Source organism: Corvus hawaiiensis, chromosome 18 (assembly GCF_020740725.1).
Source record: "Corvus hawaiiensis isolate bCorHaw1 chromosome 18, bCorHaw1.pri.cur, whole genome shotgun sequence".
NCBI classification, from domain to species: domain Eukaryota; kingdom Metazoa; phylum Chordata; class Aves; order Passeriformes; family Corvidae; genus Corvus; species Corvus hawaiiensis.
Window position 1 is genome coordinate 12,992,673 of NC_063230.1, and position 17,205 is coordinate 13,009,877.

Here is a 17,205-nt window from a genome sequence, read left to right on the forward strand (position 1 = left end):
CAGCGAGCGCGGTGTCCAGAGCTGACATGGCCGGGACCAGGATGGAAGAGGGGTGATGTTCCCCTGCTCCCGAAGAGGAGGAAGGCTGACGGATGGCTGCAGGCGCACGGAGTGGGGTGAACAAGCCGTTCTGCAGCACAGCAAGGGGCTCGCACACAGCAGCTGCACACCATCATTAGGGGTTTTAGGCTATTCCTGCAAGAGCACAGAAAGAATCTTTACTATGCATATGTTCAGGGGATCAGTGGAGATTTTACACACAGAAGCAGTTTGCTGGCACGGATCCACTTACACAGGAATTTAAATTAAACCAAAATGTATTTTTCTGGTCAAGTTTTTCAGTTTTTTTGCTTGCAGGTGTGACTGTGAAAGTTTGGATGTTCTTATTTTCATGGGGTTTAGGAAGAGATGCTCCAGATGAGTCTCTACAGAGAAGTTAAATGTGCCTGGAAATAATTTTAAGTCCCAATCCTGCCATTTGCTCTATGTAGAGTAGGAAGAATGCATTTTATTTTGGACAGGATATGATGAATAATATCAAACACTGGAACTAGTCAGGAGAACTAACACTGGGACTGCAAAAGCCAAGCTTGGAGCGACTTGACACGTGCTGCATGTTGTGAATCCAGCATTAATTATCTACTTTTGGCAGATGCAAAACGCCAGTGCAGGTGAATGGGAGGGATGAACGATGAGATATGCAACACTGTGACACCCAGACCAGCTTTTTTCATGCAATTCTGTCAAAACGGTACAAAATACTGATCTTCTCATGCGCTGCCATCAGGTACCAGGGCAGCCAGGAGGGGAACAATCAGTCCCCAAATACCTGAGCTTGGCAATCAATTGCCTAAGTTACAGCAACAACTCAGTGAAAATATATCTATATATCGTTCAGGAAACTTATTCCCAAAGTTAAACGCCACAGGATATTGCACAAAGTTCCAGGGGAGCAGGAGGATGAATAATGGTGTGTAGTCATGCTTTCCTGGCAAAGGTGCTTATGAACACACAAGGACGAGAAGCAGCCTGAGCAGAATATTTGGAGAACACTCTGCAGTACCTCAGGGGAGCAGCTATGCTGTGAAATCTTCGTTTTGCCCGAGTTAGAGATGAGAAAAAGTTTATGCCACAAGAATTTAGTATTACACGAGTTCCCATTGTCCTGTTCAAGTGCACGTAGAGGAAAAATGTAATAATGTAAGGAACACATGTGGCAAGGCTAGAACTACTGCTGAGATAGGTGAAAAAACAGCACAGTTTGTGCTGTGGGAAGCAGTAGCTTCGATGTTGGCCTGATCCAAACTCACGGAAAACGACTTGGCAGGAAAAGTCTCTTATCCAGCCACGTACGTGACCTGCAGCTCCTCAGGCTCAGCTTGTCTTGCAGAATTTTGTCCACACGTGTGCACACCCTGTGCCTGCTCTGACACAGCAGCACTGCTGGCTCACACCTGGAGCTGGAGGGAGGGAGCAGAATTTACGGATGTAAACCCAGCATTTGTCAAGACAAACGCGTGTGGGTGTCACCACGAGTACAACAATCGGAGTTTATTGGCAAAACCCAGCACACAAGTATTTCACTGGAAGGCCAGATTGTGTGTTAGTCTTGAACTCTTCCACACGTCATTAAAACAGCTAGTCATGAAACAGGCTGCCTTGAGCTCAAGCATGAACTTCTGTATTTCTGTTTGGAAGGTTTAATTGGCAATTAGCGCTTAAGCACCGTCACGAAAGGAATGGGTTTTTAAACAGTTACTCTCCGGTGAAGCAGAAACTGGACGTGCCATGACTGTGTTTCCTTGTGCGTGAATAGCTCACAAGCTGCGCTTCCCTGTTAACGTCCTCAACATTGGCTACTCCCCAAACCTCTCCCTAGCTGCAGCAAGTTCGGGTTTCCCGAGTTGCAGCAGCAGCAGCTCCCTCCCGCCTGCCCTCCTTCCCTCCGGAGCCGCCCCCCCGCTCCCCTCAGCCCCGTTTCCCGCCTCCCGCGCTCGCACCGCCCCGTTGCCGGGCAACGCCCCCTCATCCTCGCTCCGCGCGCCGCTCCCCGCGCCTCGCTCCGATTGGCTCTCGCTGCCCCCGCCCCGCCTTTTCTCCCCGCTCATTGGCTGCTCCCGCGCGCTGGCCTCGTCTCCCGCGCCGCGCGGGCGCTGCCCCAGCGCTGTGGCGGTCCCGCTGCCCTTTGTCTCCCGGCGGCCGCCGTAGCGCAGCCCGTACGTGGCAGCGGGGCGGCGGTGGCCAATGAGCGGCGGCCCCGTGCGCCGGAAGGGGCGCGGCGCGGGCCGGAAGCGCCCCTCGGTGCCGCCGCCGGTCGCTCCGCCATGTCGCCGGTGCGGGCGGTGCTGGCGCTGGTGGCCGCGCTGGCGGCCCCGGCCGCCGCCTACTTCGTCAGCATCGACGCGCACGCCGAGGAGTGCTTCCTGGAGCGCGTGCCATCCGGCACCAAGATGGGGCTCATCTTCGAGGTGGCCGAGGGCGGCTTCCTGGACATCGACGTGGAGGTGCGGCGGCGGCGGCGCGGGCCGACCTTGGGGAGCGGGGCCGTCCCGGGGCCGGGCCCCGCGCGCTGCGGCCCCGCTGTGTGTGGGTCCCCCCGGGGGCGAGCGGAGGCACCGTCAGGAGCGGGATCACGCCCGCCCGCGGGGGTTTGGGGTGGTCCGGAGCGGGGCCGGGCCCGCCCTCCGGGGCTTGGGGCGGACCCGCCGCGCTGCGGGAGCTCCGTGCGGCGGGAGCACCCACGGCCCGGCGTGGGCGGCCTTGGGCAGGCCCGGGTGCTCGTGCTGGGTGTCGTCTCTGCCACTGCTGCACGAGGCTGTGCTGCTCGATGTGTCCACCCTTCCCTTGGGATTTTCGTCCTCGCTGCTCTCGGTGTAGCCTCGTCATAGTAAGGTATTTGGCGGGAAGAATGACCAGGGTTGCTCTCTGGAATCAGGTGCTGCCTGTTGAGGAGCAGCGTGCTTCCCCTTGGATCCAAAGGTGTTGGTTTTAATTAGGGTGGGTGGCACCGGGAAAGTTTTGAGCGAATGCTTATCTTCAAAGAGGTATCAAATCAGTAGAGGATACTGAGTAAGAATTGCTTTCATCGTGTTACAGAGCAGAGAGTTGTTTGGGATATTACAGACGTGGGAGTTGTTGCTGGGAGTCCTGTAACAGTTCAAAATGGCTGTGACCCAGGACAGGGTCTGGAAGCTGTGAGATCCCTTCATGTGTCACTAGTGGAGGCTCAGCAGCAGTTTGGCCTGGTGGGATGGGAATTTAGGATCACAGTGACCCTGAGAGCTCAGAACTCAGGTCTTTAGTCCATTTGAAATGGTAACTGCAACAATGCCCAAATGTGTGTCTAAAGTCGATTGGAGAATGTGTTTTTTTCCTTTTTGTTTTCCTTCAGACATCAGAGATAACATTTCCCTTGCAGTTGTTAATTTGACAAACAGCCAGGGTTTGTGGTTTACTTGTTCTTGACTGCTTATCTCAACCACAGGAGGCCAGGGAGAGAGGCTTTGTATGACTTTCTTTGCCAAGAAGTTTGTGGGGTTTTTAAAAAGAGATTTCTGTGCAGGGAACTGCATCAGTGGGTTGTGGGAGGGAAAGACTGAAGTGTGCCAAAGCAGCCAGATTACAGATGGTGTTGGTGCCTGGCTGAGTGCAGAGCGTGCTGGCAGTGCTGTGATGGTGCATGTGAAACCTCTGTGTTTGAAATACAAACGTGTGCTCCTCTGTTTTCCCCATGCAGATTACAGGGCCCGATAATAAAGGCATTTATAAAGGCGATCGAGAGTCCAGTGGAAAATACACCTTTGCTGCCCACATGGATGGAACTTACAAGTTTTGCTTTAGCAACAGGATGTCCACCATGACTCCCAAGATAGTGATGTTCACTATCGATATCGGGGAAGCTCCAAAGGGGCAAGACATGGAGACAGAAGGTGAGGAAGAGTCCTGGGAGGAAATCAGCTCCAGCTTGGGAGCTTTTCCCTACTTGCATGACCTGTGAAATTGAGTAGGGCTCTCAGGATTCCCGTTCCTTCAGGGGTAATTAGCTGTTCTCTTGCACAGCTAAAGTGGATGTTTTTAGGCCTCGTTACACGATTTAATGCAAAATCACCAGAGAACCCCTTGGCCGTCTGCAGAAACTAATGCTTCCATCCTTTAGCTCTTCATCAGTGCCATGCTCTGGTTCCCAGTAGGCTCAGCAGTGTGTAGCCTTCTCCATGCCTCAGTTGGTAAATGTGCTAATACAAAACTTTTCCCCTAGCTGTGTAAATGACTGTTTTATCTGCAGCCTTTTGTCCTGTACCTGTGTTCATCTCTTACACTTTCCTCTAGGTGGTGGAGATACCTGGGATGGTATGTGGACTGCTTTTTGAAAGCTCCTTAGCATCTTGTCTCTGGCACATGTTCATTCACTAACAGCTAACTTGGCTTTTTCTCTGTAACATTGGTTTGTAGCATGAGAATGTCTTTTTAATAAACTACCTAAAAGGTCTGATTCTGAGCAATGCTGAGCACCTGCAGGCTCCCACTGGCAGGTTTATACCCTGAGCAGCTCTTGGGATCAGGTCCTTGCACTGGCCATGGCAGTTTGTCTTCAGGTGGCTATTTATGGCTGACAGAAGATTTAATCAGTTTAGGTGAAATTGAACTAAAACACTGAACATCCAAGAACGCTGGATGTTTTTGGCAGTGTTTGCTTTCTGTTGCTAAAGGGGATGTTGAGTAATCAAGAGCTTTTGGAAGCAATAAGCTGCTTGTAGGTTTATGAATTATTACTGATGTATCAGGGGAAAAATTCAGACTTGTCATTTGCTGTAAAAAAATGAATGTATTGCGTAGCAAGTTATAAAGTTTGTTTAGATATCACTAACTCTAGCTAGAAAGGCAATAAATTCTTGTTTTCTATTTTAGCGAGTAAATAACTGAGGGCACTGAGTGCTTGATGTCACTTAAAAAGTAACACATTCCTAACTTTGGACTTTTGTTTTAAAGACTCACTTAAATCTTTCATTGAGTCTGCATATATCTGTTGTAAAGAATATTAGTGCAAGAAGACAATTTTCTGAAGTGAGTTTTTTCGAGTGTATTTAGACTACTGCAACTGTAGTTTCTTCTCTTACTAATAAACTGCACTTACTGCAGTGACCAGTTGGCCATGAAAATAAGAGATTTGTGATCTTAGCAAAGTGAGTGTGGTTTGCACAACTATTTAGATTTTAATTGTAACTTGTACGAGTGTTGTTCTCCGGTCCTCCTTTTTGACTGTTCCCCACAGGGTGTGTGTTTTGAATAGCTCTGTTTTCAGACTGTGATCTGAAACACTTAATTTACAAATAAAACTGTAGTAAGGTAACTTCCAAGTCAAGGATGTCCCTTGAAAGGAAAATGTGTTGGGTTTTGTGACTTTTTAAGAGAGCTGATTGCCCAGGGCATGTCTGTGGAATGATATCTCAACCTGATGCTAGAAGACTTTGCAAATGACTTGCCTAATCTATAAATTTGTGAGTGGACAGTTCTTTGAGCGTGGATGTGTTAAAAAGATCCTGTGATTGACAGTCAAACCACTAAATCTTAGATTGCTGAGCCTTCCATTTGCTGAACTGCATCAAGCTGGTTTTGTGTTACTGGTTTGGTATTTAACTCCTCTCCTGCTTTCACAACGCACCAGAAACGAAGCCTGTGCCAGGCCCCCTGGGCATTGTGCCCTCTGAATGCTGGGCTTCAGCTAAACCTGAAGATCACAGGCTGTGATTTTTTGCTTCAGAAAGTGATCTCATGATTTGCCAGCATCATGATCTTAAGCTAAATTCTCAGTCGTTCTATTTTTGCAAGCTTAACAACTAGGAAAAGCTGTCATGTTCAGATAATTTGCTTGGAATATATTGGATGATATGAAAATAGATGTTAGTGTGTGGTATTGATCTCATGCGCTCTTCCATTCTATTTTTCTGGAAAAGTATGTGCACACTGGAAATACGGGGTCTGTAGTGAGTCTGAATTGTTTGTCTCCTCCTATTTGGATGTGGAGAAATGTTTTCCCACTTGTTAAATGCCACAGAGACACTTTAGGGAAAGTGGTGCTACAAAAACTGAACTTGGCTGTAAGGATAGAAAGTGTTCAGCTGTACTGGCTGCGTTTGTCAGAACTTCTGCAGCAGGAAATTAACGTTTAACTGTTGATAAATTCGTTAAAATTGTTCTTTCAGTCACTGACAGACTTTCTGATGCTTCTGAAATTATTCTGCAGCTCATCAGAACAAGCTCGAGGAGATGATTAACGAGTTAGCAGTGGCCATGACAGCTGTGAAGCACGAACAGGAGTACATGGAAGTCCGTGAAAGAATACATAGAGCAAGTACGTGTCTGACTTCAGTCAATGCCTTCTGCCCTCTGCAGTGAGCTTGTAAATGGCCATTTAAATATGAGTCCATGAAAGCTGTTCCAAGTGACTTAAAAAGTAATAATTTAAATCCTGAAGGGCCTGCCCATAGAGTAAAGAATGTAGGTGTTGCTTGCAGTCATCTTTAAATTGGCTTCCCCTCATGTAATGAGGGCTGCTATGCAAAATAACATTTGCTTAAGTGGTGTCAATTCTGTAGCTGCTGGAATGATGCATTCATGGAGATAGCAGCGATGATATTATTTAATCCATGTACAAGGGCATGCAGGGACAGGACAAGGGGGGGTGGTTTTAAACTGAGAGGAGGTTTAGATCAGATACTGGGGAGAAATTCCTCCCTGTGAGTGTGGTACGGCCCTGGCACAGGGTGCCCAGAGAAGTAGTGGCAGCCCCATCTCTGGAAGTGTCCATGGCAGGGGGTGTGACTGGATGGATTTTAAGGTCCCTTCCAGTCCAAACCATTCCATGATTTGATTCTCAGGGATAGACTTTGGTTGAACTATTACTTCACCCTTGAAGTGGATGTGGTTTAATAATTGAGCCAAAGTCTTTTTTTTTAAACATTTTGTTGAAATAGAGCAGAACTTCTGTTACTTTCATGGGGTAGAGAATCAAGGGCAATTCTTTTTAATGTGAAAATACAACATTAGATAAAAGCACTGTCTCCTCAATTATTTGAAGCTATGAATATCTCCAGTTTTGTGACATTTGTTACTAATGGTTGGATTTAAGAAAAATCTGAATGTTTAGAACCAGAGATGGTCACCCTTCAGAGATTAGACCTGCTTAACTTCAGCAGCTCAGAGGCCAGAAACTTGTAAGATGGGCAGAATAGAGAAAGATGCTGCAGTGTATGTCCAAAGAGGGTTTAAAACCAAACTGTTCAGAAAAATCCCCCCTCAGATCTCATCTCTGAGGCTGCAGGGCCGTTCTGGGACACCTGTAATGACACAACACAAACCCCCGTGCTTTATGTGCAGTGTTCGCTTCCATGGCAGAGTGTTTTAAGTTTAAATGCTTGGTTACTTACTACTTTTCTTTCTTTTTTTTTCCCCCAACAGTTAATGACAACACAAACAGCAGAGTGGTTCTTTGGTCATTCTTTGAAGCCCTTGTACTAGTTGCCATGACACTGGGACAAATCTACTACCTGAAGAGGTTTTTTGAAGTCCGAAGGGTGGTCTAAGATCCTTCTGTGGTCCTGGATTTCAGTTCACTCTTTACCAAACATCCTGGTCACAAAAAAAAAAAAGTAATTTAGTTTCTGAACCCTCTTTACTGAACTGTAAAACTTATTTGCTTATGTTCCTTCCTAGTTAAAAAAAGAAAAAAAAAAGAATTGTTTTTATATATCTTCTGTAGCAAAAGCTGTGCTGAAATCTTGTCACTTTATTGGCATCATTTTTTTTTCCACTGAGATCTGCCCACTCTGTGTGCTAAGCGAGGTCCAGGCAAGCTGCAAACTCTGTAACTCACTCTAGTAACAAGCTGCTCTGTCTTTTCTAACTTTTTTCCCTGTTTCCATAAGCACTTGCAGTTCCAGGGAAACGGTACAAGGCCCTAACGTGACTGTTTGCATTTTTACATCCTTAACCCTGCAGTAGGTGTTCTGAAATTGAAATAATCCCTTCTCCACTCACATAAACTGCCAAGGAAAAGTTTAAAATCCATACCTAGTTGCTATTTAAAAGATTGTCATCAGCAACTGTCTTAATGATATCAACTTCTTCCCAAAGTTCTTTTAAATTCAATAGATGATACGAAAATGCTCTTTCTCCGCTCATCACCAAATGTCCCTTACACGGTTTTTAGTCTCGCAGAGGTTTTATTTGGAAGCCAATTGTGTGCAGTGTCTTGGCAAACACTCGTGAACCCTTTGGCTTTTGCAGGTCCAAAGCTCAGACTGTTTGCCCGGTGCCCAGGGCATAAGTGTTCAGGAAATCTGGATTCCTGAGGCCAAAGGGTTCCGGATTCTGGGGGTTTAATCCACGCTATGCAGCCCTTTTATTTAAGTGCAGTGGCAAACTCTGCCATTATCTGATCAGAATTAGCATAATGCTAAATACTGGTGTGTTTTCTTTTTTCAGGCACATGTAGATTTGTTTTTGTATAAAGTTACTTTCCTCGGTTATCTGATGATTGGTTTAAAAATTTAAGAAGCGTCTGATGTGGGTGCTGAGCCAGGATTATGTTGTGACTGATGTATATTAGTTGTAATCATTTTTGGGGGTGGGGTGGGGTCTTTTCCAGGGGGGAGCCTCTACAAGTAACACACAACAGTTTTGTACAATTAATTTAAAATTTGTTACAGGTTTTCATGTTCCAGGTAAAGTTTTTTCAACCTCGGGCAAACACTTGGCAGCAGTTCTTCAGAGAGGTGGCTGTTACACCTTATTGCAACTGTTGTGTGCCAATATTTTTGTGTAAAACACTGAAAATTGAATTCTAAGATGTACATTTAAAAATTGCTCGTGAATCTAAATATGACCCAGGTTCGATAAATAAACAAATTCTTTAAAAAAAAAAAGCAGCTTTGTTTTTTTGTTTTTTTGTTTTTTTTTTTCTTAGATGCTTTAAGGAAGTACAGATTAACACAAAGGGTTTCTTATAAAGTATTTGTTTAGTAATGGCCATAAACTAAACCACAAGATGTTCTACATCAACATGATGAAGAACTTTCCACGGAAGGTGGCAGAGCACTGGAACTGCCCGGGGAGGTCGTGGATTCTCCCTCTGTGGAGACATTCCAAACACACCTGGATCTGTTCCTGTGTCACCTGCTCCAGGTGACCCTGCCTTAGCAGGGGGCTCGGACTGGATGACTCCAAACGATTCTGTGATTCCCTGCTTTCTTAGACCATCAGGAATTTATCCAGAGACCCTCCCACTTCGTGGGCAGGTAGAATAAACTTCAGGTAGTTCTGAACCTGTATCTTAGGTTCTGGGTAGTCGGGTGGCACAGAGCTGCTGTATGACCCGCAGAATTACTTAACTGCGGTAGGCAGCTCGCCATAAAAATAGGAATTTTTTGCTAAATCCAAATTTTGTTGTTTGCTACGGAGCCGAAGCATGGCAGGGGCTGGCGGAACTGATGTGCCGCGGAACGGGAGGTGCCGCGGTGTGTGTTTCCGCAGAGCCCCGCCGCGGCGGCCCCGGGGCGGGGGAGCGGCGGGGCGGTGACACCGCCCGGCCAAGATGGAGGCGGTGACTGAGGGCGGCTGGGGCTCGCTGCCGGTGCCGCTGAGCCCGGGCGTGCTGCGGGCGCTGCGGGAGCTCCGCTTCCACCAAATGACCCCGGTGCAGGTGCGGCGGCCCGCGGCGCTCCCGGGGACGGGGAGGCCGGGCTGAGGAAGGAGGGCGCGGGCGGTGTCGGGAGCGCCTGGGCCGGGCCAGTGGCGGTGCCGCGGCCGCAGCCCCGCGGTCGCAGCAGTCACCGGATCCTGTAGCAGCGGGAGAAGCCGCATCCGTGACTTTCTCACCGGCTCCGCTTTGGTGATGTTCACAGCGAGCTCTGATGTCTCGGAGGAGTTTCACCTCTGTGAGATTTACCACCGATTCACCTGCTTATGTGATGCTTCTCTTTTTTCAGTCTGCGACCATCCCGCTCTTCATGAGTAACAAAGATGTGGCTGCAGAAGCGGTGAGTCTTCCTTCGTCCAGTTCGTTGTTTTCCTGGCTTGTCTCTGGAGCTGAGGGAGGGCTGACGCTGTTTCCACTCTCACAGGTCACAGGCAGTGGGAAAACGTTGGCATTTGTGATTCCCATACTGGAAATTCTTCTCAGACGGGAAGAAAAATTAAAGAAAATGCAGGTGAGATTAAAATATTCAGAGTATATTTTTATGATGTGCCAATAAGATTTGAGGACTTCAAAAAAAGTGTCTGTAAGGAAAATGGCACACACACACAGTGACTGTGTGCTCAGCTCTTTGGTGTAACAGTAACAATAAACTGTTTAAAACTTGAAAATGAGTTTGGGGGGCTTTCATTGCACTTAGATTCTTCTTTGTCATGATCAAAACAGGTTCTGAGCTGTTAGAAAAATGTCCTAAGATATGGAATACACTGATGTACTGCAAGAGGCATTGAATGCTTTTTAGCATCCATTGACCTTGAATACATTTTAGTGTGCAGAGAACTTCACTGTCATTTGCTGCTAAATGTCATTATTAGACACTGCTGTTTGAGCAGATATTTTGCACCTTGGTATAAAATCTTTCAGAGATATTTTGGGATGTTTTTTATATTTTACTGTATTTCTGTGGAAATATTTTGTCTGAAACCAAACTCAAAATCATGGCTCATATTCACTTAGCTTGTAAGGGACAATTCTGTCCAAGTCTTTCTTTTCTCCCCCCACAAATTCCTGTTTTTCATGTGCAGGTTGGAGCTATAATTATCACACCAACGAGGGAATTGGCCATTCAAATTGATGAGGTGCTGTCACACTTCACAAAACACTTCCCCATGTTTAGGTGAGTGAGCTTCATGATTTTCATGACCATAGTTCCTTCTGTCACTCATGAACCAGCAAAACTTAAAGATCACTCAAATCTTCCTGTTTTATTGTTTTAGTCAGATTCTTTTAATTGGTGGAAGGAACCCCATGGAAGATGTTGAGAAGTTTAAGGAGCATGGGTGAGTTGTTTGTTTGTCAGTGTCTCAGAGCTGTGTTTTTCTCCTTGTCAGGGTTTTCAGATCAGAGCTGTGGTCCTGCTGGTGCTGGCATAGGATGGTGCTGCCAGAATCTGTTGGGGTGTGCTGGGAAATTGTGGGGTCTGTTCCTGGAGTGAGGTACAGCTTGAGAAGAGGCTCCTAAGTGACATCAGCACCATTTATCTGCTGTTTGAGTGAAGAGCAGGGCTGAAAAGTGTCTTCAGTGAATATTTCACTTCTCCCTGCTCATTAATTTCCTGAAATTGTTTGGTGCTGATACTGATGATGAAGTTTTGAAGGAGTCATATTTGCCACTGGGTTTTGCATGGAGGTACCAAATATTTCCTGTAGCTGATACTTGCTTTCCATACTTGCTGATTATATTCTACACTTCTGTTGCCATGAGGGATGTGCTTTCACCTGGGCATTTTTCCCCCATCCCACGGCATCTGAGAGGCACCGAAATATGAATGCAGTTAGAAGTGACAAAATGAAATTGTTTTATTGAAGAATGCAGGGCAGGCTTATGCTGTGATAACAGCATTAGGAGTTCTCCCAAACTGCTCACCTTGTAGTTAGGGAATTGCTCTGTGTGTGTTCACCAACAGTGGGAACATCATCGTGGCCACCCCGGGCCGCCTGGAGGATCTGTTCAGGAGAAAAGCAGACGGGCTGGATCTTGCAAGCTGTGTGAAGGCTCTGGATGTGCTGGTGTTGGATGAAGCAGACAGACTTCTAGATATGGGCTTTGAAGCAAGGTATTGAAAAAATAAATTCTAGTGGTTTTTCTGAGGTTTTAAATGAGTTCCTGTATGATGGATGTGATTGAACGTGGCGTGCAATGACCTCCAAAGTTAGATTTGTTCTGTTTTGTTCTTTCATCTTTGCTCTGTAACTACACAAAGCAGTTGCTAAGGGAGAAGAGAATCAGGAAATGTGGAGTCTTGATGAATACAGAGTTTCCTTTGTTGGGATGTATATTAGCGTTTCTCTATTAGTGCTTGGTTAAATATAAATATCATTGTTTACACACCAGAATGGCTTAAAACACTTTAACCAATAGGCTTTGATCTCTATTTTCTTTCTCTCAAAGTTAAGATCATTATTTCAGTAGAAGTTTGTCGTGTGATAACAAAGCCTATTTTGCTTGTAAACTCCAACTTCCAGCGATGAAACCTTTTCCTGAGGGTAGCCTTGGGACAGTTACATTTTCCATGTGCTTACTTGCAGCTTAAATGCCATTCTGGACTTTTTGCCCAAGCAGAGAAGGACAGGTCTGTTCTCAGCTACTCAGACTCAGGAGGTGGAGAACCTGGTGAGAGCAGGCCTGCGGAATCCCGTCCGCATCTCGGTCAAGGAGAAGGGAGTGGCAGCCAGCAACACCCAGAAGACCCCAACGCGCCTGGAGAACTATTACATGGTGGGAACCTGGGCTCTGACAGAGCTTCTTGTTCCCTCTCCTTTTTTTCCTGGTTCTGTCAATAAGATTTTAAGTCTTGGCCACTTAGGATCACGTTAACAGAGGAGCCAGAAGTCCGTTTTTTAACTTCCCTCTTCTCTTTTGCGTTGTTTAGATCTGCAAGGCAGATGAAAAATTTAACCAGCTGGTGCATTTTCTTCGGCAGCACAAACAGGAAAAACATCTGGTCTTTTTCAGGTAATTCTGTTTGTGTTTCACTGTGAGAACAGTTTGGTGTTTTATTACTTAAATTCCAAAACTGTGCCCTTTGTTGCAAAGGACACAACTATTTTCAAAGCGGTTAATTTTGAGAGCTGTTTTTTAGAATATGGTGCCTACAAAGAGATTAATCATTGCTTCATGTCAGGATTGTGTTATTAAGCAAAACATAAATTTTACATGCATTTTTAAAGTAAGACATGATAGATATGTTGATAAAAATTATGTGCATGTTTTAAACAAAAATAGTGTATATTTTTGAAAGATCTTAGGAAACTCTAGCTTGACTATCTAAACCTGATTAAAAATACAGCATAACGTTTTGCTTTTATGCCTGTCTTTATCACAACAGCACGTGTGCCTGCGTGGAATACTACGGGAAGGCTTTGGAATCCCTAATTAAACAGGTGAAAATAATGAGCATTCATGGGAAAATGAAGCACAAGCGTAACAAGATTTTTACGGAGTTTCGGAAGCTCCCAGGGTGAGAACATGGGAATGGGCTAAATCAGCCAGCAGACAAAATAGGGAGGGGAGGTGGTCTTGTCTGACTGTTCTTCTGCTGCTGAAGTGTGGAAGGATGGCTCAGGTGAAGGGTGCTGCAGGCTGGTTCTGAGTGTATTGATGGTATCACAAATTGTGCTGAGGTACCCAAAGTGTGACCACAAACAAAGTGAAAATGTGACTGGAACATGTCCACCCTACTTTAGATAATCCATGTGGCAGCACAGGAGGTGGACACACTGCACTGTCTCTTGCTGCAATCACACATTAGCCCTGATGTTTAACCAAACTGATAGCAAAAATAACCTTTTCCTGGTTAGTAACCAGAGTGGAAACCCAGGATATTACTTTAGTAGTGTATGAACAAGAACATGGCAGTGCTGTAACCTACCCACAGGGAAATGTTCTTTGGCAGCTTTGCAGGATGCTGTTAAGAAACTCTTGCCTCATCAACTGTCATTTTTTTTATTGCATGGGACCTGAGTTTTAGCTTTTTGTATTATGAGAAAAAAAATTACCAGCAGATTGTAAGAACAGCTGTTGGAAAGAACAGCATGGCAGTTTTGCCATGCTAAAATTGTCACTCAAGTCTAAAGTCTTTTATTAAACATTTATTACAGTATATTCAGCTGCGGTGGATGCAGTGCTGATTTAAAGTTTGCATTTGTAATAGGGAATTGATTTGTCTTAGAAATGTAATATATATAAACCCCAATAATTTTCATAATGTTATGTAGAATTTTAGTTGGTGAAAGCTGCAATTATCTTATATTTAGTCTCTTAAAAAACCCCAAATGTTTTAAAATGTTTCATTCCTCACTCTCCAGTGAAGGTGCAGAACACACAGCTGTGAGGAGGCTGGCTCTCCTCAAATGACAGATTAATGAAAATCCACTTTTTCTTCTTCCTAGGGGCATTTTGGTGTGTACAGATGTGATGGCCCGTGGCATCGACATTCCAGAAGTGCACTGGGTGTTGCAGTATGACCCACCCAGCAGTGCCAGGTACAACTTCAGATCCTGAGAACCTTTTCTTTCTGTTTCTTGTTACTGTGCTGTTCAGATATTAATCAGGAACACATTTAATCACTTCCTGGAAGTTAATCTGAGAGAACACACAAAATAACGCAGAAGCAAGGGAGGTTTTTGTTGTCACTGCTGTGAATTGAAATGACTCTGTGTTGTGTGTGTGTCAGTCAGGTGGGTGATTGCCACTTACATCTGTGTGCAGAGGTGACTCTGGGGTAAGGCTTTGTTTGAGAGTATCAGAGAAAGAGAGAGAGGTGACACTGGGGTGAAGGAGAACAGAGATGAGAGCAGGGACAGAGCTCTTCAAGGAATAGTACATGGAAAGCTCACAGGAGAGGAGCTTTTCCATGTATTTTAACTTTAGCTGTCATAATTCTTCCTACAGCTTGCCTGAACTTCACTCCCAAAACAGACACCCCTTGCTTTAGCCTAACAATTGAGTGGGGCTGCCACACGTCTCTTGTGTTACACTTTGCTAATTCCTGTTGGTTTAGTTCAGAGGCACATAGCACACTGTATTTTCCATCCCACAAGGTTTGCCCTTTTTTCTGCCTAATGCTTCCAAGTCCGACTGAGCTCTCCTCCTGTTGGGTTGTTTCAGTGCCTTCGTGCACCGCTGTGGTCGCACAGCGCGGATCGGCAACGTGGGCAGTGCACTCGTATTTTTGCTTCCCATGGAAGAATCCTACGTGAACTTTCTCTCAATCAACCAAAAGGTGAGTAGGCTTTTATTCTACCCCAAAGCAGGAAAGAGCAAGGGCACAGACTTGACTGATAGGAGCTTTGAAATCAGAATTTCTAGAACTTGAGGTCGTACACATGGGTAATGTTTTAGCAGAGGTGCAGAACTAAAAGAAAACGAGCTGCTTATTAATCACCAAATGCAGCTGTCTGTTGGAACATGATTGCTCAGTGTTACCTACTGGGTTTGTAGGAGGAACATGTGATACAATGAGTAGGAAAGACTTTTGTTCTTAAGGGTGTAAATTGAGCATTTGCTGAAGGGCAGCACTGGCTTACGGTCCTGCCTCAGCCTTGCCACCACCAGCTCACACACTGCAGCCTCTCTGCTCTTTACTTAAAACTCCTACAATTTCTCATGCCTGCTCCTGCACTTGTGGGATTAATGGTATGAATTCTCTAGAGACCTCCTAATGAGACCTTGATAAAGCAAGAGCTGAAGATGTTGCCTCTCTGGAGCTGCAGTGTGAGAACTCTTCTGCTGGGCCAGGAGCTGCTGTGTGGGGCCGATGGGCAACTGGTGTGTTGGAGTGACCAAAGGGAAAGGGGCTCAAAGCTGACTGAGGATTAACTGGGCAAGAAGTGTGTGTTTGAGGTTTCACAGTGCATTTCACATCATTTGGTTGAACTTTTCCTTTCATTTTGCTGTTTATTTTCTGGTTCCCAGTGTCCCATGCAGGAAATGAAACCGCAGACAAATGTGTTGGATCTTCTTCCCAAGCTGAAGTCCATGGCCCTGGCTGACAGGGCAGTGTTTGAGAAAGGGATGAAAGCCTTTGTGTCTTACGTCCAGGCTTATGCTAAACACGAATGTAATCTGATCTTCCGGATAAAAGGTAATTCCCAGCAGGGCTGGTACCTCTTACTGTTTTTCTCAGATAACAAAAGCGTAGTGTTGTTGTCCACAAGCTTCAGCTACTGATTCTGGATGTCAAAGTCACTTTCTGCACCATCAGATTTTGACAAAACTCCTATTTTTTTCAAGCAGCTTAAGAGAAAACACTAAATTATGGAGCTTGACCAAACTCATAAAAGCACAAATAAAAACTGACTTAGTATTGTTGCTGGTATTAAGGCATAGAGTGCAAACAATACATTAAAGTAACATTGGCTTTTTTTTTCCTTTCTCAGTTAAATTAACTTTTTATCCAGCAGGAAGCTGACTTTATAATCTTTATTTCAACAGATCTGGATTTTGCCAGTCTTGCCAGAGGTTTTGCATTGTTAAAAATGCCAAAGATGCCTGAACTAAGAGGAAAATGTTTTCCAGACTTTACTCCAGTCACTGTTAATACAGACTCCATTTCATTTAAGGATAAAAACAGAGAAAAGCAGAGACAAAAGAAATTAGAAGAACAAAGAAAAGAAAGAGAGGAAAACGAAGGGAAAAAGAAATTTGTAAAGAACAAAGCATGGTCAAAGCAGAAAGCCAAGAGGGAGAAGAAAAAGAAAGTAACAGCTAAAAGGAAGCGTGAAGAGGTAACTGTGTCCATTCCTTAACTGCAAGTGATTACTGTAGTCTTTCCAATGGCAGAGAGCCCTCGGATTTTAGTGTGGTGGAACTGATGGCTGTAAAATAACTTTTTTAGGACTTTTACAAGCAAAGCTTAAAAAAATTAGAGAGGTTTTTAAAGCCAAACACTAAAACAACTTCTCAGCGCTGATGCTGGTCAGTAATAGGATTTTTATTTCTCAGAGGTGCAGGAGTGTGGCCTGAGGGTGCTTTTGTCAATTTTCAGCAAGTGTAGCTGAGAGTTTCGGTTGCCTGGGTAGGAATTGAATATTATTTCCTGCTTGGATGTTCCTGGCAAACTCTGAGTTCAATCTCGTGTATTCTGTATAGAACTGCATAGAATGAAAACCTTTTGGTGTTGTGTTTAATTTGTTGTTTTTAACTGCCAACAGGGCTCTGATATTGACGATGAGGATATGGAAGAGTTGCTGAATGACACAAGACTCTTGAAAAGATTAAAAAAGGGAAAAATTAGTGAAGAAGAGTTCGAGAAGAAACTAACAGGCAGCCAAAGGCTCAAAGCAGAAACTGTTGAGGACATAGAGTCTGAAGGCTGACAGTTACTCTATAATCACATTTTTACATTAAAACACTGATTATTCAATAAAACTGGATTTCTGTTAAAAAATGATACAGAGAACAGAACTGATCTAATTTCTTCATAGAGAGACCTGGCATCCATAAAGACA

General features: G+C 44.9%; 2 protein-coding genes across 4 annotated transcripts; both read left to right on the forward strand.

Annotated features, from left to right (window-relative positions):
• The first annotated feature begins 2,280 nt into the window (after nucleotides 1-2,280).
• On the forward strand, nucleotides 2,281-8,921 carry TMED2 (transmembrane p24 trafficking protein 2). Of its 2 annotated transcripts, XM_048323073.1 has the most exons (5): nucleotides 2,281-2,504; nucleotides 3,737-3,929; nucleotides 4,330-4,350; nucleotides 6,245-6,352; nucleotides 7,459-8,921. In XM_048323073.1, the coding sequence occupies exons 1-5, from the start codon at nucleotides 2,325-2,327 to the stop codon at nucleotides 7,581-7,583; spliced, it is 627 nt and encodes a 208-aa protein (XP_048179030.1). In that variant the 5' UTR covers nucleotides 2,281-2,324; the 3' UTR covers nucleotides 7,584-8,921. The 2 variants fall into 2 exon arrangements, with proteins under 2 accessions (XP_048179030.1, XP_048179031.1); XM_048323074.1 differs by lacking the exon at nucleotides 4,330-4,350 and having other exon boundaries at nucleotides 2,284-2,504.
• A 649-nt stretch (nucleotides 8,922-9,570) lies between these two features.
• Nucleotides 9,571-17,147, forward strand: DDX55 (DEAD-box helicase 55). Of its 2 annotated transcripts, none has more exons than XM_048322810.1 (14): nucleotides 9,571-9,700; nucleotides 9,903-10,037; nucleotides 10,122-10,208; nucleotides 10,780-10,871; nucleotides 10,972-11,034; nucleotides 11,661-11,810; nucleotides 12,283-12,472; nucleotides 12,627-12,709; nucleotides 13,083-13,214; nucleotides 14,146-14,238; nucleotides 14,864-14,978; nucleotides 15,671-15,839; nucleotides 16,190-16,482; nucleotides 16,909-17,147. In XM_048322810.1, exons 1-14 carry the CDS (start codon nucleotides 9,593-9,595, stop codon nucleotides 17,071-17,073), a joined length of 1,875 nt encoding a protein of 624 aa, XP_048178767.1. In that variant the 5' UTR covers nucleotides 9,571-9,592; the 3' UTR covers nucleotides 17,074-17,147. The 2 variants fall into 2 exon arrangements, with proteins under 2 accessions (XP_048178767.1, XP_048178768.1); XM_048322811.1 differs by having other exon boundaries at nucleotides 9,987-10,037.
• The last annotated feature ends 58 nt before the right edge of the window (nucleotides 17,148-17,205 follow it).